At 39.8% G+C, this 25,794-nt stretch overlaps 1 protein-coding gene across 1 annotated transcript in view; it reads right to left on the minus strand.

Moving 5' to 3' along the window:
• LOC126271845 (proton-coupled folate transporter-like) overlaps positions 1-25,794 on the minus strand; it is a 156,327-nt gene that overhangs the window by 49,494 nt on the left and 81,039 nt on the right. The window contains exons 5-7 of the mRNA XM_049974184.1: positions 10,414-10,558; positions 10,230-10,331; positions 2,620-2,757 (exon numbers count right to left, since the gene is read on the minus strand). Coding sequence (XP_049830141.1) covers positions 2,620-2,757; positions 10,230-10,331; positions 10,414-10,558 — 385 coding nt within the window. The remainder of the gene's footprint in view (positions 1-2,619; positions 2,758-10,229; positions 10,332-10,413; positions 10,559-25,794) is intronic.

Here is a 25,794-nt window from a genome sequence, read left to right on the forward strand (position 1 = left end):
ACCGTCATCGAACCCATTGTTCTACCATTCCTAGACCGGCAAGGGAACTTGCTGTTGCAACAGGATAATGCACGTCCGCATGTATCCTGTGCCACCCAACGTGCTCTAGAAGGTGCAAGTCAACTACCCTGGCCAGCAAGATCTCCGGATGTGTCCCCCATTGAGCATGTTTGGGACTGGATGAAGCGTCGTCTCACGCGGTCTGCACGTCCAGCACGAACGCTGGTCCAACTGAGGTGCCAGGTGGAAATGGCATGGCAAGCCGTTCCACGGGACTTCATCCAGCATCTCTACGATCGTCTCCATGGGAGAATAGCAGCCTGCATTGCTGTGAAAGGTGGATATACACTGTACTAGTGCCGACATTGTGCATGCTCTGTTGCCTGTGTCTATGTGCCTGTGGTTCTGTCAGTGTGGTCATGTGATGTATCTGACCCCAGGAATGTGTCAATAAAGTTTCGCCTTCCTGGGACAATGAATTCACGGTGTTCTTATTTCAATTTCCAGGAGTGTATTTCATGTAATGTGTATACTTACTATTGCTGGAAAACAAGCTAGTGCTCAAAAGTCAGCATAAATGTTGTGATTATTGAGTTTCTCCTGGTGTATTGTTGACTGAATAGTCCACAGAAGTATTGCCCACTCACAATGTCCAACAGGCACAATGTTTTGGTGAACAGACATATTAGCATAATCAGGTGCACTGACAAAATGAGCTCCTGAGTGCATGTGGCTGAGTTCACCCCATGAACCGTTACATCCGTGGTCTGCACCCACAGCAGTCACAGAGATGATAGCATCAGTGTCCTTGGTGGTGTCGATGTAGATACTCTATCTCCTCTGGTCACCAGATCACTTTGTTGAGAGTCTTCTTAATTAAACTTAGTGCTGGTTCCCAAGCCTTGCTAAGATTATAGCCACAATATCAGTTGATGAGATTGTCTCTGATGCAAATTTCTATGGCCTCTCTAATGACAGTGTCCGAGTGTTTGGAAGTTGGTCCCATGATCCTGGTACGTTGGTACTCCATCAAGTGATTCTCAGACAAACAATGCTCTGCAACTGCTGACTTGTTGGGATAGGCCAGTCAACTGTACCTGTTAAATTCTTGGAAATAATCTTCGACAGTGTGCTCTGAGTGTCAAATATACATCTTTCGACATTGACACAGAATCTAGTACATGCCAGCCTTCTGCAAACCAAGACATCTTTGATGCTTCTCCTAAATGCTCATGTTTTATTGGGGAGGAAAAAGACACTTTTAACTGAGTGCTTCTTGAATATGTGTCTAATTTTTCCCAATAGTGCACCAGTGTATGGTATAAAGGCAGTGGCTGCCTCTTCCCTACCATTCCTGGAGATGGAAGAAGTCACAGAGGAAGAGGCAGCTACTGCATTTATACCACACAGTGGTGCACTATCAGGAAAATTTGGGCACTTACTGAAGAAGCACCAAGTAAAAAATACGAGCATTACTGGGAAGCATCAAAGACAATCTCAGATTGTAGAAGGCCGGTGTATACCAGATTTCAGGTCTATGTGGAAATACTTATAATGGACAGATAGTGTGCACCTTCAAATATCATTGCTGAGAACACCACAGGTATACTTGACTAACCTGTCCCAACAAGCAGGGGATCACAAAGCACTGTTTGTCCAAGAATCACTTGATGGAGCATCAACATACCAGGATATTGGCATAGTTTTCCAACTACTGGGATGATGCCATTAGAGAGATCATAGAAATGATCTGGCACCAATCGTGGAACAGAGCTGCAACATCAGTGCTACCACAGATGCTGACACTGGTGTCTCCGTGACCACCAGTGTATAACTCTGGACATGGACTATATAGATAATGGCTCATAGGGGAAGCTGACGTAAGTAGGCTGCACAACCTCAGAAGCTCAGTTCATCAGCACACCTGACAATAACAACATGTCTTATTTCTGAAATATTGTGCCTTTTGGGCACTATGAACTGGCAGTACACCTGTGAACTCTTTGATCAGTGTGAATGTTGTTTTCTGTTTAGTGTTTCTGTGCTCTGCACATCAATCTGTTATAGGAGAATGGTTGAATTTCCTTAATTTTATATATAATGGTACTGAAGTGAAATGTGGACTGTAAAAAATTAGATGTAACTGTAAAGTGCAGGTACAAGAGGATGTAATGTATGGAAAGTAATGATGTAGTGAATAGGTGAGGAAAGATGTATAATAGTGATTCTTACTAGGAGGTGGAACAGGTTGGAGAGATTCATCCAGTGACATTCTGGACAAGTTAATCTAGAACAAAGATATGTGCGATGGGGGGAATGGAGAGGGGAAGGAGAACTGCAGAATATGGTAGAAACTGTAATGCAGTTTCTGGAGAACCGTATGAAATAAATTAAAGAACATAACAAAAAGAATTAAATGTTTAATTATTTAGAGAATGGTTTATTCAGTAAATGAGTTATTCTGATGACAGCTTATTCTGCAACGTTTTCAACAGTGAAACAGTTTGTTACTGAACAAGCTGACGATAAAAACGCAATACTGGCTTACTTTCCATGTGTCTTATAGTATCATAAAGGCCATCTAAGGACTGTGAGGTAAAGGAGGAGCAATGTACTTACCCAGGTACATGTACCAGGACTCTGGGGACCAGGCATGCACCAAGTAGCCAGCGATCTTGCAGCCAAAAGTAATGAGTGCTACACACCCATCAGACAACTTCAGCATTCGCACAAACAACATCACCCCCAGCAGGGTACCTGCAACACAGGAAGGAGAATATGTATGATTGAACTTGAGAGCATCTACTTAATAAGTGCATCTTCAAAATTTTCATTGAATTTCACTGTCAATAAAAATAATTGCCATGATGCTCACATAAACAGGACATCATATCAATAAACCAAAGCTGTTGAAAAAATACCAGTGACTGTCAATTCATAATGTATGCAGTAAAAATTCGTACAAACATGTTCATTACAATTTATAAATGTGCACTACAATATCAGATTATATCTGTTAATCTGTATAAATTAGAACTTCACCTTTATGTGTGATACTCTTGATGTTCACTTAATACAAACAGTACTCTACTACTTGTAGTCTGAAGCAAAAGTTTAAATAAAAGTAAGGTAATGGAAATTAGCAGGGTGAATGAAAATAATGAAAGATGTAAGTTGTAATGAAATAATTATTAAAGAAGCAAATGTTTTTAAATATCTAGGAAATTAGCTAACCATAAAAAGAATCATCAAGGAAGAAATTTCGGAGAGGAAAGAAAGTTGCTCAAAATTTTATTATTGTGTATCAGACATGATTAAGAATTGAAAAATACTTCCCAAATCAAAGACAACAATAAAAAAATCATATTATCTACCAGTTTTGACCTACTGAATGGAATGTTGGACCTGGACAAAGAAAGATCTGAGTAGAATATAAGTGAGAGAGATGCATTTTCTACAAGGGATGCTGAGTAAGATAGAAAGGGCATATAATAAATAAAACAATACAAAACAAGCTTATGTTACAAAGTTATGAGCCTCATTTAAATGGATAGCTAAAAAATCTACTCACCAAGAAGTGGCAGGGGAACATACACATACAAAAGGATTTAACTTTTACAAGCTTTTGGGGTGAATGGCTCCTTCTTCCAGCAGAAGAGTTAATGGGGAAGGAAGAGAAGTGAAGGAAAAGAACTGGAAAGGTTTATGGAAAGGGTGGAAGTTCAGAAAAGTCACACAGAACCCTGGGTCAAGGGAGACTTACCGGATGGAACGAGAAGAAAATATTGATTTGGGGTCTGTACTGGGCAAGATTTGAAAACCTGAGAGCTTAAAGGTGGAAGACAAGGTAAGATGCAAGACAGAGATTACTACTAAAACATCATGCTTGAGTGAATAAGAGTGAAAAGCTAAGTGAATTGTATATAACAGAGGTGGGAGGGGGGACAGCAAAAAAGAGATATGTCAGAAAATAAAAGGTATAGAGAACTAAAATGAAGTGAAGAAATGAGTACTTACTGTGAAGAAATGCTGAGACAGAAGGAATTAACATAAATTAAAGCCAGGCAGGTGGTGAGAACCAAGGACATGTTGTAGCGCTAGTTCCCACCTGCGGAGTTCTGATAAACTGGTGTCTGGGGAAGTAATCCAGATGGCACATGTGGTGAAACGGACACCAAGATCATGACTGTCATTTGTACAGCATGCTATGTGACAGGATATAGTGTGTCGGCTGTATACACCCTCTGCCTATGCCCATTCATCCTGACTGATAAGTGGGTGGTAGTCATGCCGATGTAAAAGGCAGGTCAGAGCATATAGAATAGGTTCTCAGACATGTGAGTTGCTCAAGAACTTCTTAAGTAATGGAATCTAATACATTGTCCTAGGTGGAAAGTGCCCATCAGAACCATGAATATCAGTCCCAGGGGAATATAATAGGGGCACTATAGTTCTCCATATATATAAACAATCTAATGAATAGGGTGAGCAGTGGTTTTTGACTTTTTGCTGATGACACTGTAGAGTACAGAAAAGTGTCACCATTGTACAATTGCAGGAAGATACAGGATGACCAGCCAAAATTTTTATTTCGTGTATTGAAAGGCAGATTCTCCATATGTAGAAAAATGTAAGTTAATGTACATGAAAAGAAAATAAATAATCCTGTAATAGTTTAATGTAGTATTAGTGGTGTGTTGCTTGACACATTCTCATTTAAATATCTAGGCATAATGTTACAAGATAATATGAAATGGAATAAGCATGTAATGTCAATAGTAAGGAAGGCAAATGGTTGACTTCAATTTGTTGGAAGAATTCTAGGTAAGTGCAGCTTGACTATATAGGAGTACATGTACGTAATACTTATACAACCCATTTCTTAGTACAGCATGTTTGTGTAGGATCTCCAACAGGTTGGATTAAAGGAAGACTATGAAGCAATTCAGAGATATGCTACTAAATTTGTTACCAGCATGTTTGACCAACACGTAGTATTACAGTAATGCTCTCTGAACTCAAATGGTAATCCATAAGAGAAGATGACTTTCTTCTTGCAAAACACTATTAAGAAAGTTTATACATCTGCCATTTTAGACTGACTGCAGAATGATTCTACTACAAACAAGGAAAATTTCATGTAAGGCCTATGAAGGAAAGGTGAGGAATTAGAGCTTATAAAGAGCCATATAAACTATTGTTTGTTCCTCAATTCATTTACTTGTGGAACAGGAAAGGGAATGACTATTTGCAGTACAAGATATCCCACACCATTACCATGCACTGTATGGTGATTTTGCAGTATGTAGATAGATGTGGATGTCAAGTTCATAAAACAAAAAATGCTCTTTCTATCATACTATTATCGCTTCTGTGACCAGTGGGACATATATTCTTCACATGTAAATCCATTTCCTTGAGTTTACAGGTATATGAAAGTCCCAAATCTGTGTGGTGGTGTGATTAGTGTTGAATAAATCAACTGTTAGGAGCCAACAGGCTCATTGTTTGATGCCTAATGCATGAGACATCACTTAATTCTTTAAGTTATGCATTGTGTGCATTTTGTTTTCATGGTCTTATGTATTTTTTTCTGTCTACTGTAGTTAAACTCACTAAAGATATTTATTGTCTGTCTTACACTGTTTGCTAGAAATATATATGTTTGTGCACATATTTATTTATGAAACACTTTTACATTCATTTAGTGGTTTTGATTTATTGACAATGCATGCAAAGAAGTTGTAGTTGTGCCTTTTGTTCATATTTATGTCTAGATTTATACATTTACATACGGTATTTTATTGAATGCAAGTTCTGGACAGGCAAGATCTGCCCACTGTCAAGACCAGATCACCCTAGTTTCCTGGCCATTTCCCATGGAACTTGTAGAAATTGTACTTGAGTACTTATATTTGTGCTATTACACCCCTGTGTTTGGCAAATGGCTGCCAAGAAAACTAATGTTTACCTGTGCTACACATTTCTGCTGCCAATGTATTCCTGTTACCAGCACATGAAGACCTGTGTAATCCACAGACAATTATTGGAGTGAAGGCCATGTTGTCAGTCCAAGGGCTTCATTGTGGATATGAATGGAGCTTTGATGCTGTCAAGTACTGATACCTCAAATGGCTGGTACATCATTTATCAACAGTACTGCTGTGTTCATGTTTGTGAAGCTTCTCTCACTCCATCTCAGGAGTCACTACCAAGTGCACCTGGACATTATGTCTACAGCCCACCTCAGAGTACACCACATACAAGGGACTGGGACTGGGTAGTCCACAGAGGCCTTTAAGCATGAATGCCTTACAATCTGTTGAGCATCTACATCATGGCTCAGAAGCGTTTTTGGATACAAGTAACTAAGACAATTCACTATCTGATCAGAAGTAACCATGCAGCTCTGTACAGTGTGGAACTCACCTCTAGACATAATGAGCAGCAGACCTGTTGGTATGAAAGGAGTTTGGGAGCAAGGTGCAGTCAGCAGAGATGCAGTAACAGCAGAATGAGTAGTCATGACAGCTCACAGACTTTGAATGTGGTCTAATCATTTCATGTCACCTGAGTAACAAATCCATCGGGGGCATTTCAGCCCTTCTAAAGCTGCCCTAACCGACTGTTGGTGACGTGACTGTGAAGTGGAAATGCAAAGGGACAACCACAGCTGAATCAAGACCAGGCACACCTCATGTACTGGTAGACAGGTACCATCGAGCATTATAGATGGTGACCATAAAAAGTCATATGAGCTACACATGTCTTTAGTCAATGCTAAGTGACAGTTGAAGTTGCATAAAAAGTTGTGCCACTGGGCAGTGGAGGACTGGAAACAAGTAATTTCTATTGATGAATCACGTTATACCCTGTGGCAATCTGATGGAAGGGTTTTGGTTTGGCGAATGCTTGGAGGACATAACCTATCACCATGTGCAGTGCCAACAGGGCCAGTCCATTCCAAGTGCTATAATTTTGGCAAAAGTTCCCACATGACCGTCACAGATTTTGATGAAATTTTGTATATGTACCCAGTGAACATTATTAAAATTTCATTATCATCAATTCAATACTTTCAGAGACTTAATCATTGGTTTGACCCCGTGGTGCAGCTATCAACAGTACACACGTGAGTCTTCGGCTGTTTTCAGACACAATATCTTTGGTAATATTTTCTTGAAAGAAACAAAACTGAGTCATCTTGTACAACTTTTTGCTCTCTCTTAAGTGAAATAATAAAAAGAGATTACCTGGGCGTTTTGTGTATAGACAACTTGAAGCAAAGTGAGCCAAAAAAACAGACACTTGAAAAAATGTGCAGTTTAGCTTTAAATATCTCCATAACTAATTATGGGGTCCACCTAAAACTATGCATATAATGACTTATCAATATAAGATCTCAGAATATAAAATGTCATCCTGCTACCACTTTCCAGTAGTTTACAAATTGTGATTAAACTTGACGATTTTTCTAATCCGTTTTCATTAGAAGCACCCTATTCTAAACCACCTAAAACTGTATTTGGTTTTGCAATGGGAGCATAAATGGCCCTAACAAAAACAAGGTGAAACAAATTCGTACAAAAAATAAACCCCAGAAAGAGATGTGATGTTTAGCTTCTTCTATCTCCAACAATAACTGTGAGATAAACTTGAAACTGCCCGTAATAAACTCACTGATACAAAGTCTTAGAATATAAAATTTTATTCTCTTACTGCTTTATAACAATTTGTATACTGAAGGCAAACATGACGATTTTTCTAAAAATTCAAAAAATGGCCTTTTTTAGCCCACATTCACAAAAAAGTTTTCTGCAATCTCTTTTACATCCTTTTCACCAGAAAGACCATATTCTATACTAAGACACAATTTTTGGTTTTGCAATGCGAGCATATAAGGTCCTAAAACAGAGAACAAGGAGGAGAAGCAAAGAAATGCACCCATATTGTGTGGGTACCAGTACTCAAATTAAATCTGATGTTTTTTTATTATGTTCTGCAATTGTTTAGTATGCTCTGTGGAAGATAATACTAAAAGTCCCGATGACTAGGAAATGAACTTGAGTCTGAAAAATTGCAAGTAAGTAGTCTTTTTTGTTTTCTAGACATCTCTACAGCATTCACCTCTATAAAATTCTTTATATAAAAAATGGAATGGAATGGAAATTCAGTAAAAAGAATAGTTTCTCTTTTTTGTGGTTCTAATAATTTGAGGTGATCACATTTGAACAGTAGTTTTTTGGTTTCTGTCTTATCAAAATTTCTTGCCATCAGTGATATCATCTGGCTGAGACTATTGATTTCCTCGTGACATTCTACAGCAAATTAATGAATTCTGAAAAAAGAATAATTCAAGTAGCTTGAAGTAAACATAAGCTTAAGATCCTAAATGAGACCTCTTCTAGTTTTGGCCTCTGTCTCTTAGGCCTGTATAAATTTATCATCAGTTTGGGGTAATGTGTAAAGAAACCTTTGTCTTTTTTGGGAACATGTGGTGAAAAAAGTTTCACCCATGGCTGCTGTCACACAGCTGTTGGGGATGGTTCCTAAGGCAATGAAGATGCTGGTTTTCTCACATTAAAAGGATCCAGCATGGTTAAGAAAGCATGAACCATAACAAAACACTTATACAATGTTTTATATGTACACGAACGTTCCACATTAACTGCAAACTATACTAACACAAAGTACACCATACCTTAAACCGGAATTAAACTAGCCCATCAGTAGCATTCCATGATAAAAAGATGTACTAATAATTCTCTATGACATGAATAAATTCCAAAAACTGTCAGGAAGACTGCTGTGAACTTACGCATTATTTACACAATGTGACGGTGTTGTAAAACCTTCAGGCTATTATGGTATATGATGTGTGCTGCAGTTGTTATGCAACAGTTTACTATCATGATTTCTCCTGCCTATGTAATAGACAGTTAGTTTGTTAAGCTTGTAACCAGTTTTATTTGTAGATCTGACCCTTTTCTATCAAGTTTTTCGAGTTTGTTCGACTTTATATCACTCCCTAGTCACCAATACGTCTGATAATAGCACTCCCCAGAGAGAACTGAGCGATTGGATCCAACATAACAAAAGACGACAGATTTAATTTTAGCACTAGTAGAATATGGGCCCACTTTCAATGCACCTCAATTATGGTCATGTGGGAACCCCTAGACCACTTAGCATGGAATGACCTAACAGTGAAGTACAGAGGAGGTGGTATTATGGTATAAGGATGCGTTTTGTTCTTATTGTATGATCCCCACATTGCATTTAAGAAAACGCTAAATGAGGAAATATAAGGACAAATTTTAAAGAATTGTGAACTGTGCATAGTAGCGGAACAATATGGAGATGAAGACTGTATTAGCACGACAATCCATCCTTGCCTATGAGGATATGGTTTGTGGATTGTATTGAAATGGAGTGGCCTAACTGGAGTTTTGAACTGAACCCAGTGGAACATCTTTCAGTTCATGAGGAAGAATTGGCTGCCACTCATTCACAGACATTCAAACATCTCACTGGAAGTGTCCCCAGCAGACTTCAACCTCTCACTAAGGCAAAGAGTGGACACATCCTATATTAATGTCCGCTAATAGACATCCAGATACTTCTGATCACATAGTGCATGTGTGGCCTGACGTCTGTATTGATTGCCACAGTGTGCACTCTGGGAAATTGATACTGGCGTATTGCACCCTTGAGGCAGCATGTGAGGTGTGTCTGGCTGAAGAGCATAGCCTAAGGAGACAAGGATTAGGGTCTGAATCTCAGTGCACCTCACTAAGTTCCAGAATGTCATTTATTGAACACAAATAGAACACACTGACTTATCAGTTTGGTTCTTCCCAGGACTGCCTGTAAGTATAAAGCTGACTTAGGGGAGCTGCTTGAAAATTTTCAGAGTGCACTTTAATTTTTTAAAATTTAGTTTCTCATCCTTAAATACACATGCAGCTTAGATATTAATTTTTAGTCGTGCTTCAAATACGTCATAAAGTGTGTGTTTATGATGCTACGATGAGTATATTGCTGCACAGTAACATTACTCTTCTTATTTTCCCCTAACTATTATCATCTTTTATCTTTGTTTTTGTTTTGTGTCATAACCAAGAGAACAGTCACATTCTTTTCACAATCACCTTGTTTTTAAAGACCCCAAATGACTGTGAAATAATGAAATGTAAGAACTCAGTGAAACACTGTGTGTTGCAGCTCACCTATAGCTGTAACGCCGCTATTGTAGAACTGGAACAGCTGTGCATCCTGAATGGTCCAATGGAATTTTTGATTGAGGAACAGGAACATGACATTTGCCTCACCTGCAACAAAGCAAATATAGCTAAAGACTAATATTTTATCAATATACAGCTAGTCTGCTGAGAAAGGATAACATTACCATACCAATCAGTATGATGATGTTGCTCACGATGACAAAGACGACGATGATGATGACGGTGCGCCCATAGTAAGGCCGCCTCCTGAGACACGACTGCAAGGCCTCACGCACCAAATCCAGCTCAAACACACCACCACAACACCCTTCACTCTGTGAGAACAACAAGCACATGGCAGATTCGGGTAGCAAGATACCAAATGTTTTGACAACTGATTAGCAATTAAAAACAAAGTCTGCCACAGATGTGAAAGTATATTAATGGTATGATTCTGACAGAAAACGACAAAAGAACTGAGTAATTTCTCTCAAGAATCATACAAGGTCAGTGAAGCCCAAAAGGAAGTGTAACAGAGGTGTTCACAGAAGTTAAGTTGGAATTTCTCGAAGAAGGTGACATTGTTCTTGTAAAATTCTGTTTGGTAAGCGCAAATTACTAGTACCGGTATATAAAGTATACTGCACAACCATTCTACTGCCTCCATTGCATGAGGTATCTCTCATGTGGATATTCAGAATAGATATGACCAAACAGCATGTACAGAGGCAACTATTCAGTCTCATTTCCCTCTCTGATTACATAAATAGAATAGGAGCGAATGCACTGAACATTTGTTTGTAGAGTATACTTGTTGATGTACATGTATTTGGAGAAACATAGTTCAAACTTCCATCTGATCAGCAAGATTCGCGTTTTGTATCGTCATAAAGGGAATGTCAAGAGGTTGCCTTAGGAAGACAGTGGCCAGTTTCTTTATGCAAATTAGTTGAGCTCAGGGAGTTCTCCTTCCCTCGATGTTGATGCAATGTCAACATCTTTCTTATTTGCAGTGCATCGGTTGCCCATCTGCAGGTTAATTACATTGCAGTACATTCACCAACACAGAGGCCAGAACTTGTTGACAGAGTTTCACAACTCATTACGTACTCCCCAAGGCATTATATAGTCATGATGAAAAGTAGGTTAACTTGTACTACTGCTAGTTATTCCCTTTCCTGTTCCACTCACAAATGAATTAAGGGAAAAAAGGACTGTCTGTGTTTCTATACAAGCATAGGTTATTGTTTCTTGTCTTTGTAGCCCATGTGTGGGAAGTGCGAGGCCTTATGTGCTTTCAAAATATTTAAGACTATCAACTCGTCCGCAGTGTGTGAGGTTCGCCCAGTGATACGTTTTTGTCAGCAAGGAACCTGTCTGATGCAGAAATTCATCGACAGATTTGCGTAGTGTCCAGTGTTATTGTTATGAATGAAAGAAAAGTGCTTAAGTGGATACGAGAATTCAAAGTTGTAGATATTCTCTGACAGATCTTTCAAAAGCTCTAATATTTTGTAAGGATTTTATACTATTTGATAGCCTATTATAGAGTTTAATACCCAGATAGCGTGTACCTTTCTTATACAAACTGGTACTGGCTGGGGGTACATGCAAGTTATATTTTATTTGAGTATTATAATCATGTATATCTTTGTTTTTTGAAGTATTACCATGATTTCCAATCATATACTTTTTACATACATTAGTGTGTCAACAATAAACATACACGGTAGAGGAAGTATTTTCAGTGCTTTAAATATTGGTTTGCAGGACTGTCGAGCATCACTCCCTGTCATAATCCTAATGGCTCTTTTTGTATTCTGAAAGTCCCTTGAGCTGCTGGGGAATTTCCCCAGAATATGAGTCCATACCTGAGATGGGCATTGAAGTACGCATAATAGGCACACAATAGTGCCTGTTCATTTATGCATCGTTTGAGAACTCTAAGAAGATAACAGCCCGTGCTCAGCTTGGAATTGATTTGTTTTATGTGTTTGTCCCATTTTAAGTCCCTTTGTATCCAGATGCTGAGAAATTTTGTAGCCTAATCATTTGCAATAGGGTGTTGATTGATTTCTTTTCTGGATATATCAATGTGGTGTTTTGGTGGTTATGGAAATTTAAGGCTATTGTTTTGTTGTAGTTTATTATCAACTGATTTTCTGCTGTACAATTACTTAGATGTTTTGTAACTGTGTTTACTTATTCTTGTATTTCTTTATTTTTTGCTGCTTTTACCAGTATTGTTGTGTCGTCAGCAAATAGTATTACTTTATGGGAATCAATATGTATATCCAAATCATTGATATATAACAAGAAAAATAGGGGTCCTATTAGTGACCTTGCGGTACCCCGTAAGTGATTGGGCTTTCTGATGATACATATTCTGTGATTATTCATGCCTTATCATCTGTATGTCTGATGGATACTTTTTGTTTACGGTCGCTGAGAAATGAACGAATCCAATCATTTACCAATCCCCTAGTTCCATAGTGCTCTAGCTTGTTCAATAGGGTTTTGCGGTTTACCATACCAAAGGCTTTGGTTAGGTCCAAAAATATACCTGTTGTTTTTCATCTATTGTTTTTAATACAGTAGATATGCATTCATAGATTGCTGTCTTCGTTGATTTCTTGCTTCTAAAGCCATATTGAGTATTAGATAGCACACTGTTTTTGTTTATAGACTTTAACAACTTACTACACATAATTTTTTCTATTACTTTTGAGAAACATGATGTTAATGTAATGGGATGATAGTTTATTACTTCATTTTTGTCACCAGCTTTGAAAATAGGGATGACTTTTGATGGTTTTAGTTGATCTGGAAAGATGCCTGACTCTAGGGAACAGTTGCATAAGTGAGTAAGGGGGTCAATTATATTTTGGATACAGAGTTTTAGGATTCTGTTCAGTATACCATCAATTCCTGCTGAGTATGCTGTCTTTAGTTCTCTGACAGCCTTCGGTGTCCCCTCCCTGCTTACTTGGTCCACAAACATTGAAAATTTATTACTGTTGCACTTGTGTACCACTTGATGCCAAGTTGAACTAAAATAAGTTTTTATTAAATTTTCAGCTATCCCAGTGAAGTATTTGTTGAATATGTTTGCTGTTTCTCTAGGCTGAAAAATCTTTTTATTGTTGTGTATCAAGACAATGTTCTCCTCAGTTCTCTTATTTTTGCCAGTTTCTTTTTTAATGATGTCCCACATAGTTTTCACTTTATTTGTAGAATTATTTATGTAGTAATCATTGTACATTCTTTTTGCCTGTTTAATGACCTTTTGTAAGATTTTAGTATATGTTGTGTAGTGAGTATGCATTTCCTCAGTGGCATTATTTTATTTGCAGATTCTGTGGAGCTCCCTTTTTTCTGTCAAGAAGTTCTGATTTCCTTAGTAATCCAACCATTTCCTCTTGTCTTCTCTCTTATATTTGCCATTTTTAGAGGGAAGGCTGTATCAAAATGCTTTATCATTTTTTCTAGAAAAATATTGAATTTCGAATTCAGATTTTGCTTTTCATAGACATCAGACCAGTCTCCAGTATGCAATAGTGAGTTAAAGTGGTCAATGCTTTTCTGCCTGTAGATCCTTCTCTTGACCTTTAGTAAGTTATTCTTAACCGGTTTTCCTTCCTTTGTGGTGCTAAGCATTTGAGCTTTGTGGTCACTGTATCATGTGTTAAACACTTTTACTGACCACTTCAATTTCTCTTTATCAATCAGGATTTGATCTAAATCTGTCTGACTGGTTGGTGTTATTCTCATTGCAACTTTAACTGTGGCTGTTAGGTTATGTGTTTTAATGAGATTGCCAAGGGCTGTTTTCTGTTTACATTTACTAAGAAAATCTATGTTAAAGTCACCACATACTACAAAATCACACCTTGTTTTATGCAGCTTATTTAAGAAAATTTCCATTTTTTCTAAAAATACCTCAAACTTTCCCGTTGGAGAGCGGTACACTGTAGCTATTATCAAACCTAATTTTAGAATTTTTATCACTGTCGTCTCCAAGTCGTTTTCACAACTTAGGGAGGTGACATTATCTATTTTAGTAACCTCTATATTATCTTTTACATATATGGCTACAACTCCATAGTGACCACTAGGTCTACAATAATACTCAGTCAGAGTGAAATTGTGTAGGCAGACAGATTTAATTAAGTTCTCATCAAGCCAGTGCTCTGAAAGAGACATTATGGAAATATCCTCTAGGTCATGCATTAATAAAGTATTTAGTTCTTCTACTTTATTGCTTAGGGACTGAACATTTTGGTGAAAGATCTATATTGCAGAATTTGTGGGAAAATCTACAGTACCACGTACCTTCAGTTTAAATGTTTCTTGTTTGAGCAATTTGTAGCTACTGCTTTTGGCAGTAAAAAATCATTCAGATGAGGAGGCTGCCTGATGTTTCTTCTAGTTGGGCGAGATGAATCTCTCCTAGTGATCCATTTCTCCAAGGTACTCTGATCTACAATCTTTTTGTGCTTCTTGTCACTCTTGGTTACAAGATGGAAGATTTTTTCAGCCAAGAACTGTTTACCGTAGTAATTCAAATGTAGCCCGTGACTGGTATACATGTCTCTGTTTAATGTACTGACATCTATTAGATTCACATAGTGATATTTTTTGCACAGTTCATTTACCTCAATGTTCACTTTTCTTTCACATACAACGCCCAAATTGAAGCAGCAGAGTATGGAAGGGAGATGGACACACTCACCTGTAAAGGTGAAGGCCTAACAGACTCTGTCCCAGCACAAAATCATGGCGTTGGTGTTTTGGGATAGGCATGGTGTTTTGTTGATCGACTTCATGCAACGAGGAACCACTATCAATGCAGAAACATACTGCCAACCCAGAACGATTCAAAACAAAAGACGTGGCATGCTGACAAAGAGAATTGTTGTTCTGCAGCCAGCCGCGGTGGTCTCGCGGTTAAGGCGCTCAGTCCGGAACCGCGTGACTGCTACGGTTGCAGGTTCGAATCCTGCCTCGGGCATGGCTGTGTGTGCTGTCCTTAGGTTAGTTAGGTTTAAGTAGTTCTAAATTCTAGGGGACTGATGACCATAGATGTTAAGTCCCATAGTCCTCAGAGCCATTTGAACCATTTTGTCATTCTGCATGACAAGGCAAGACCTGACACTGCAGGTCAGACCCGCGATTTATTGGACAGTTTTGGCTGGGAAGCTTTAGACCACCCACCCTACAGTCCTGATCTTGTGCCGAGTGATTACGATGTATTCCTCTACCTCAAACAACACCTCAGTGGCAACCGTTACAATGATGACGACGACGTGAAAACGGCAGGGAACTCTTGGTTAGTGGAGGAGGTGGCAAGTTTTTATGAAGAGGGTATTTTAAAATTGGTTGAGAGGTATGATACGTGTTTGAACAAACTTGGCAACTACACTCCTGGAAATGGAGAAAAGAACACATTGACACCAGTGTGTCAGACTCACCATACTTGCTCCGGACACTGCGAGAGGGCTGTACAAGCAATGATCACACGCACGGCACAGCGGACACACCAGGAACCGCGGTGTTGGCCGTCGAATGGCGCTAGCTGCGCAGCATTTGTGCACCGCCGCAGTCAGTGTCAGCCAGTTTGCCGTGGCATACGGAGCTCCATCGCAGTCTTTAACACTGGTAGCATGCCACGACAGCGTGGACGTGAACCGTATGTGCAGTTGACGGACTTTGAGCGAGGGCATATAGTGGGCATGCAGGAGGCCGGGTGGACGTACCGCTGAGTTGCTCAACACGTGGGGCGTGAGGTCTCCAAAGTACATCGATGTTGTCGCCAGTGGTCGGCGGAAGGTGCACGTGCCCGTCGACCTGGGACCGGACCGCAGCGACGCACGGATGCACGGCAAGACCGTAGGATCCTACGCGGTGCTGTAGGACCGCACCGCCACTTCCCAGCAAATTAGGAACACTGTTGCTCCTGGGGTATCGGCGAGGACCATTCGCAACCGTCTCCATGAAGCTGGGCTACGGTCCCACACACCGTTAGGCCGTCTTCCGCTCACACCCCAACATCGTGCAGCCCGCCTCCAGTGGTGTCGCGACAGGCGTGAATGGAGGGACGAATGGAGACGTGTCGTCTTCAGCGATGAGAGTCGCTTCTGCCTTGGTGCCAATGATGGTCGTATGCGTGTTTGGCGCCGTGCAGGTGAGCGCCACAATCAGGACTGCATACGACCGAGGCACACAGGGCCAACACCCGGCATCATGGTGTGGGGAGCGATGTCCTACACTGGCCGTACACCTCTGGTGATCGTCGAGGGGACACTGAATAGTGCACGGTACATCCAAACCGTCGTCGAACCCATCGTTCTACCATTCCTAGACCGGCAAGGGAACTTGCTGTTCCAACAGGACAATGCACGTCCGCATGTATCCCGTGCCACCCAACGTGCTCTAGAAGGTGTAAGTTAACTACCCTGGCCAGCAAGATCTCCGGATCTGTCCCCCATTGAGCATGTTTGGGACTGGATGAAGCGTGTTCTCACGCGGTCTGCACGTCCAGCATGAACGCTGGTCCAACTGAGGCGCCAGGTGGAAATGGCATGGCAAGCCATTCCACAGGACTACATCCAGCATCTCTACGATCGTCTCCATGGGAGAATAGAACCCTGCATTGCTGCGAAAGGTGGATATACACTGTACTAGTGCCGACATTGTGCATGCTCTGTTGTCTGTGTCTATGTGCCTGTGGTTCTGTCAGTGTGATCATGTGATGTATCTAACCCCAGGAATGTGTCAATGAAGTTTCCCCTTCCTGGTACAATGAATTCACGGTGTTCTTATTTCAATTTCCAGGAGTGTATGTCGAAAAATAGAGTGAAGTATGTACTTTCTGAAGTACTCATGTTCAAATGGACCTTACTTAAAAAAACACGCCTTGTATGTTTGTACTGTAGGCTTTGGTGATAGTTGGATCATTCTGCAGACTGTATGCTGTTTTTCTAAATTTTCTCAACAGTTTTTTGCAAAAAGAATATCTTGTTCGCACCCTCGACTCTGCTTAAATTAATGTAAAATTTCCGCAATACTCGCATTTAACTGAACTTGCTACTAACAAATCTCAAGTGCAGCAATGTCTGCCTTTAATCTGACCTAGTGTGCCTCCCAAACACTTAAGCATCGTTCAAAAACTTGTTCCATGCGTATTTTGTATGCGTTCTTCTTTATAGTTGATCCACAGTTTCCTAAAATTCTCCCAATAAACTTAAGTCGACCATTCACCTTTCCTACAACCGACATTACATACTTATTCCATTCCATGTTGCTTTACTTCAGTATGCCTAGCTGTTTAATCAAAGTGACTGTGATCAGGAGTAGGCTTCACTGCTAATGCTGTATTTGAACATTACAAGATTGTTTCACCTGTATTAGCTTACAATTTTCTGCATTTAGAGCAAGCTGCCATTCATCACACTGTAGAATAAACCCAATGAAAGTGAGAATGTCTTTTTAATCTATTTAAAATTTTCATAATCAACTATCAAAAGGGTAGTCAGACTCATTACCTTCGTTGTTAATCCTCTCCATCTGATGGTGTTTTAGAAAGGGCAGACTTTTATTATTTGCAAGTGACTCCTTATTGGTCATATCAAGAAGACCATTATATCAAAAGATGTTATTAACGATTAGTGCAACTGAGTGGTTTATTGAAATCGATGCCAAACGAGACTTGTTTTTCAGGTTTAGAAAGATCAGGAATGTTTCTTGGGTATTCAGCTGGGTAGCATCGACTAGAAGGTGCGATATTTTGGCAAGCAGACTTCTTGCCATCTTCAGGCATTTCTGATGACTGACTGTCTTCTGCTGGGCGCTGCCTTTATAGCCCCTCCTTTCTGTCGCTGGTTTCTAGTCGGTTGCCTCCGGGTATGGACCTGGCGCAATGGTGGGGGAAGCACACCTATGGGACACGATCTGTTATCTTCAGTCCCTTTGCCATCAGCAACAGACACGAGACACTATGGCGCGCCGACGACACATCCTTGTTCTCTTCAGTTGCCATGATGGGAATGGATTTCCATGCAGACTACATGTGTTTATAGAAAACCGCTGTCTGTTTATTAGTTCGTCATGTAGTCAGATTTCTGCAGTCTCTTTTAGATTACAACCCAGTAGGTGTTGGACTGTTGCAACAAGTTGGTGCCATCATAAACCTTGACATGCCCATGGGAGATGCAGGTTGTTTGCAGATGACGCAGTCGTTTATCGGCTAGTAAGGTCATCATAAGATCAAAACAAATTGAAAAACGATTTAGAAAAGATATCTGTAAGGTGAGAAAATTGGCAGTCGACCCTAAATAACGAAGAGTGTGAGGTCACCCACATGAGTGCTAAAAGGAATCCATTATACTTCGGTTACTCGACAAATGAATCAAATCTAAAGGCCGTAAATTCAACTAAATACCTAGGAATTACTATTATGAACAACTTAAATTGGAAAGAACACGTAGAAAATTTGTGAGTAAGGCTAACCAAAGATTGCGTTTTATTGCCAGTACACTTAGAAAATGTAACAGATCTACTAAAGACACTGCCTACACTACATCTGTTCGTCCTCTTTTAGAATACTACTGCACGGTGTGGGATCCTTACCAGATGGGACTGACTGACGGATTACACCGAAAAAGTTCACTGAAGAGCAGCACGTTTTGTATTATCGCGAAATAGGGGAGAGAGTGTTACTGAAACGATACATGATTTGGGGTGGACACCATTAAAACAAGGGCGTTTTTCGTTGCGGCGGAATCTTCTCACGAAATTTCAATCACCAACTTTCTCCTCCGAATGCGAAAATATTTTATTGACGTCAACCTACATAGGGAGAAACGATCAACACAACAAAACAAGAGAAATCAGAGCTCGTACGGAAAGATATAGGCGTTCGTTATTTCCGCGCGCTATACGCGATAGGAGTAATAGAGAATTGTGAAGGTTGTTCGATAAACCCTCTGCCAGGCATTTAAATGTGATTTTTAGAGTATCCGCGTAGTTTTAGATGCTGTACTATCACGAACTTTGTTGGCTCTTCATTGTCTGTGCAGCGATTATGGTCCAAGCGTCTCTCCTGCACTGTCCAGATACTGGCTTATATACATTTTCTCACATTCGCAAGGGATATGATAGACTCACAGTTTACAGAATCCTAGGCCATCCTTAATTGACCTCAACAAGGCTTTTTTCTTGGCTAGTGGGCTGGACATACCCTTGCAGTTATGTTTCCTGAGTATTCTTCCGATTTTCAGCGACGTGTTTTCGACATATGGGATATCGCTATCGCAGCTTCATCCTCAGCAAGCTGTGACCTCAGCTTCTTCAGTCTTATGGCACACTGTATCTGGCGGTTGCTGTAATCATTTGTACAGAACATGGTCTGCAGGTGCTGCAGGTCAGCTGCTAGACTGTCTTGGTTCCGCGTTCCACGGACTCTGTGCACTACTGTGCTAATTAAACCTAACTAACCTAAGGACATCACACACATCCATGCCCGAGGCAGGATTCGAACCTGCGACCGTAGCGGTCGCTCGGCTCCAGACTGTAGCGCCTAGAACCGCACGGCCACTCCAGCCGGCTACTAAGGACATCTTCTCATCATTAAGTTGGAGGCATGCGGGTACAATCTGCGTGCATCGGTTTATGGTAGATGCCTTGTCCTGGTGTGCCATGTGATGTTCACTTGACTAGCACATCCAGAAATGGATTTGATTAATTTCTTCTATGACCAGCATGAGTTTGATGTTTTGGCGCAACGAATTCAGCTGCTGCAAGCAGTCTTGCAAATGATGTCGTCTGTACGGCCAGTTTACGAATGTATCACCTACATATCGAAAAAAAGCACGGGATTTTACAGACTGCCGACTCCAGGGCCGTGTTTCCACGTGCCTCCATAAACAGGTTGGCCACAACTGGTGACAGTGGGTAGCCCATCAGCACTCTATCTGTTAGCTCGCCTGGGCAAAGGAGATCTCATAGTGAGCTTCGACGTGATGCCTCTCTTTACAAGAACACTTCTAAGAGACTTACTACGTCTTACAGGAGAAAAGTGCTAACGAAACTGTTTGAATTCGTCCTTACGTTTACTTACTTTCTATTCAATGCAAATTATTAGGAACAAACAGGTGGAATGGCAGTGGGTAGCCTTGCGAAAGACAATCAGTCAACAGGAACAACTGAAGACGGCAAGAAGTTGGCTTGACGAAGTTTCGCACCTTCTGGATGACGGCAGATGCCTGAATTGTTTTCGGCTCTGAAATGTACGTAATTATATATAGTCTCCACTAAAAACAGCGCCATACAGAGAGGACTAGCAGTACAAACAGGGAGTTCGAGAAGCGTTTTGATGGGAGGTAGTCAGTACAAATCTGAAAAAAAGCTTTGTGTTTCCATTTTTGATAATATTTTTAAAACTTTACCGGTAGTTGTAAGCTGGGCGGGGAAAAATCTACTCTTTAACTGGTGACTTACGGACAGACGAAAACTGTTGTAAAATTGCAAACTCCTTTTTCTGACAAGAAGACGGGATCGAAGATGAGGATAAAAGATATAGGGAAAGTCACCCTGGGCCTCAGGTCATTAGAGACCTATCATATGGTATGAAAGGCAAAGATATGCCTTCATTGATGCAGCGTCATTAAGTAACTTCTATGTTACTTATCATGTATCACTTAGCTTCGCCGGCCGTTGTGGCCGAGCCGTTGTAGGCACTTCAGTCTGGAACCGCGCGACCGCTACGGTCGCAGGTTCGAATCCTGCCTTGGGCATGGATGTGTGTGATGTCCTTAGATTAGTTAGGTTTAAGTAGTTCTAAGTTCTAGGGGACTGATGACTTCAGATGTTAAGTCCCATAGCGCTCAGAGCCTTTTGAACAATTTTTTTTAACCATTTAGCTTCACCAGTCGCTTTTTCTCAGTTCTATCCCCTCTTCTTCCAGAAGGAAGAGCCACTGTTTCTGAAAACATTTTAGCTTTCTCCTCGTTTCTATCTGTAGCCACAAGCAAATTTGATTTTTTTCCTATGCATATTATACATATTGTCAACTCTTTCATCTGTTATTAATAATACTAACGGTATCCAGTTACTTTTATATCACTCCAACATCACTACAAGTGTAATGAGGACCTAAATTGTTCGTGATAGGGTGTCGTGAATTGCTCTAAAGGTCCTTATGTGTCAATGCTTCTTCCTTGCGCGTTCTCGCGCCTTTCGGCTTTATTGTACGACCACACTCTCTTAGACTCAGGAATCTAGAGCCGTCATCATGTTGTCGAACGTCTAGCTGCAAATCTATGTTTTGTATTTGTCGGTAATACCAATAACAACTCATTAACAGTGCAGAATTTTCAAAGTTCATTCGATTACATACTGATGAGAACATAACTAGAAAAATAACGATCTTAGTGATGTAGAAATTAGCAAGCTAACATGTCAAACTTTTACTAATACGTGCTCCACTCCCACTTTTGAGCTCAGGAAAGATCATGGTGCTGTTTCCTATTTTTTTTAAGGATTTCTTTAAGTTCACATACTACTAGCAAGAGCAGATATGCAGTTCAACATTTATCATCAATGTTTTCTACGTTTCGTGTTATGTGATTGAATTGAAGTTTGTACGCGTGTAGGAAATTGATAACAGCACAATGTTACACATCCATGTAACATAAATGTGAGACAGTGTACCCAGAACGGTGGGCAAATTTTATATCTCCTACCTGATTGTAATGAAAATCGATATCTGAGTGTTTTCAAGCCGCATCGTAAGGATGTCTCAGTATTTGATTTTTAGCAAATTATTAAAATTTTATGTTTAAAGATGCTGTCTTATAATTTCCCCTATTTCTTTTAATTTGAGTCATGTATAAATTATTTTATGATTAGATTAGTTGAAATTAGATGTACTTTTCTTTCCATAAATCCATAGTGAGGGGTTCTCAAGGATATATAACATACCAGAAAACAAGAAAATACAATTCGCATATACAAAGAAAAAAAGATGTGCTAATGTACCTTCCACAAATCCGAAGTGAAGTCATCATGGATGTGGAATAAGTTTAAAAATCTTATATATTTTCATTTAAAGGTAATAAGAAACTCGTCACAAAACATGTTAAAGAACAATGCATCAGATGCATATGACAATTCTCAGGGTATAACAACCGTCATCATCAAAGAGGAAAATCACTTTACCACACTTATTTACATTGATCATATTATTACAATGAAAATGTGCAGAACTCAGATTTTGTGTAATACATTATTTGATATTATTAATAACATATGCATGTCAGTCGGTTCCACTACGAGATTCATCGATGGAGCAGAAGGACCTGGCCTCAAATAAATGCTTTAGGCTCCTCTTAAACTACACTTTATTGCTAGTTAATCTTTTTGTAGCTGTTGACAAGTTATTGAAAGCGTGTGTTTCTGAATAATAGGCACATTTCTGGACGAAAGTGTGTGACTTTAAATCTTTTTGAAGATTGTTCTTATTTCTAATACTGATTCTACGAACAGAGCTCTTGGTTTGAAAAATAAGTGTATTATTCACGACAAATGCATTGGGAAGCACTAGTCAGTATACCCTGCTGTTTGAACAGGCCTCTACAGGTTGTCCTTGAGTTCTCATCATAAATAACTCATGTTTTTGGACTCGGAAAACTTTAGCGTGACTTTATAAGTTACCCCAGAAAATGATCCCTGATGACCTTATGGAAGGAAAGTAAACGAAATATGCTAGCCTTTTATTTTTATATCACATATGCCAGTCAACATCTGCATTGCAAATGAAGATTTATTTAGGCACCTCAGCAGTTCTATGGTATGCTCCTCCCGGTTGAATTTATTATCAAGCTGCCTGTCGTCATATTTTAGGCATATTCTGGAGTGAAACGGCTTTTCAGAGCTTACTGACAAAGACCTGGCTAGGAACCATTTACGAGGGGTGTCAAAAATTACCGAAATTATTTATTTAGTGGAAAAAACCGCTCACCTTCATTCCAATTCCATTACAGACCTTCAAAATAATCTCGCTCGGACACAATACGACGATTACAGTGTTCAGCCCAATGTTGAAAACACTCCCTGAAGCCCCTTTTCGATAATCTGTTGAGTACATCCTAAATTTGATTGTTTAACTCTCGGTCACTCTGAAAATAACGACCTCAAAGCTCTTTTTCACTGCAGGAAATAGATGAAAGTCAAACGGCCTAGGTCCTGTGAATAAGGTGGATGTGGCATCACCTCAGTGCCTAACTCAGTGATTCTTTCCTGAGACTTGATGGCACGATGAGCCGGTGCATTATCCTGAAGACCGATACATCCCAAGATGTGTTCTTTTTGTTGCAGTTTTCCTCCTTAATAGCTCCTTCAATATAACACAGTAGTAATTCGCAGTAACAGTAGGTTGTTTATCCACCACATAACCATACACAATCCCATGTTTTTAGAAGAAGAGAAGATGCTTGACTGTTGCTGCACTTGGCTGAACTTTGGCCTTTTTGGGTCTTCGACTTGAAGGATGTTTCCATTGGACGCTGCCCTGTTTTGTATCTGAGTCATAATGATGAAGCCAGGATTGGTCCCATGTGTTTACATGTCATTGATCACTCAAGGAACCCACTTTCCTGCAATTTTTCTATACCCTAGAACATTTCATACAGTATCTTCAGCTGATCTGTAGGATACATTCATAATCTCTGCAATCTCTGTTAACGATAAAGGACGGTCTTCCCGCAAAGTGACATCAGTTGTGTTGACATTGGTTTCAGTCTCAGAAGTTGAGGGCCTACCAGGGCATTGAGCATCCAAAAGGTCATTTTTACCCCTCTGATATAGTTTATGCCACTCAAAAACTTGTGTTTCCCTATAGGTTGCTCTTTGTAGGTCTACAGCAACATTTCCAACGTTTGTGATGGAGTTATGTCAAGAAGAACGCAAAATCTAATTGACACACGCTTCTCCAGCTTGAGAGCCATGTTGGGTACGGGAAACATACCTGTACACTTTTCCTGCTTCCCTCCAACTGCTTAGCATCAGGCGACTGACACATATGGTATTACGTCAACACCAGTCTCAGGCGCGGGTGCATTAATAAGCAAAATTTAAAAAAAAAAATTGCAAGTGTATAAATCTCCAAGAAAAGTTCATTAAACGTTATTTTTAAAACTCTAATTGATTTGCTATTTATTGCAACGTTTGTATCATGTACAAACAAAATAAACTTTCATATGCTAATATTATTGATGAAATGTCATTGATATACACACGAAAAAGTACGGGCCCTAAGATGGGACACCACATCTAATCAGTTCTTAATTGGCGATGACTGACAGCAGAGTACAGGGCTCTTTCCTGTTGACACCCTTTCATTCCTTGTCGACAGGGCGTTAAATCCAAACCTTCCTTTTTCCCTACTTTTCGCTTTGCTTCCCACCGGTGCGATAAAATTTGGACCATTTTCTATTGTTTCCTGTTACACTGTAATATTCTAATTTATCAAAAGGATACTGTAATTTTCAGGTAGATATCACAAAATATACAAGTAGCCCGTAATTTATTGTCTATTCTCACTGTATATGTAAATAGCGTTCTAAGTGTCTGAACCAGAGTCGAATGCAAAGGAGAGGCTATGGGGCTGTAGTCCCATCCAGAGCTACACCTGTAAATAAACTAAAAAGAGCTAACTTTGTAACAAAGCTGTCAGGCTTGACAGTCTCGAAAATTTTCTCGCTAGTGTAGCTGGTTTTATAATAGAGTAAGAAAACAACTGTGTTTACTGCGGATAATTTGGAGATAGCATGGCGATTCAAAATTTCTGTGAGCTCAGACCCCTCCCCTGTCACACCAAAACCCTGGATTCGACACCGATCTGAAATCTTTAGAAATTGAAACTGTGTCATTGACAATGTATTACTTTTAGTCAGATGGTTCAGACGCATATTGTGTGTTACTTTTTCTAAAACGTTCGAGAAAGTTGACGACTGTGATACTGGATGGGAATTTGGCTTTATTTCTCAATCTCCTTTCTTCGCAGATTAATGCGTATAACTATTAGCAGTAGTATGTTTTTAGATTGGTCTGTACTATAAGTGTGTGTAGCAAGAGCAAACCATTAATGTTTATTTTCTCATGGGCAGCATGACAGGTACTGAAGTGTGGACACAAGTGATAAGCGTAGGCCATTTAATGGTGCAGTTATGACCGTGCAGAAAACATTAGGAAGTAAATTATGTGACACGTTTGCAAAGAGATTATTAAGTGCAGAGAAAAAGCAACTAAGGCACTGAACTGGGTACATGTTAAGGTACCAATGATCACAGTATCTGAAAGGTTTTGTAATGATTCAGAGAATAACTAAAAACGACATTCAAAATCTTTAATAAGACCACAGTGTTGGCATATAACCAGAATCAAATGTTACTGAATCATTGAAAATAAAACGTTATTCAAGATTTAGTGAGATTGCTGTGCCTATTTTTCAACTCAGAGTTTAGAAAAAAAATTGCCCCAATCTTTAATATTGTTACTTCTTGTATCATGATCC

This window comes from Schistocerca gregaria, chromosome 1, assembly GCF_023897955.1.
Source record: "Schistocerca gregaria isolate iqSchGreg1 chromosome 1, iqSchGreg1.2, whole genome shotgun sequence".
NCBI lineage: Eukaryota > Metazoa > Arthropoda > Insecta > Orthoptera > Acrididae > Schistocerca > Schistocerca gregaria.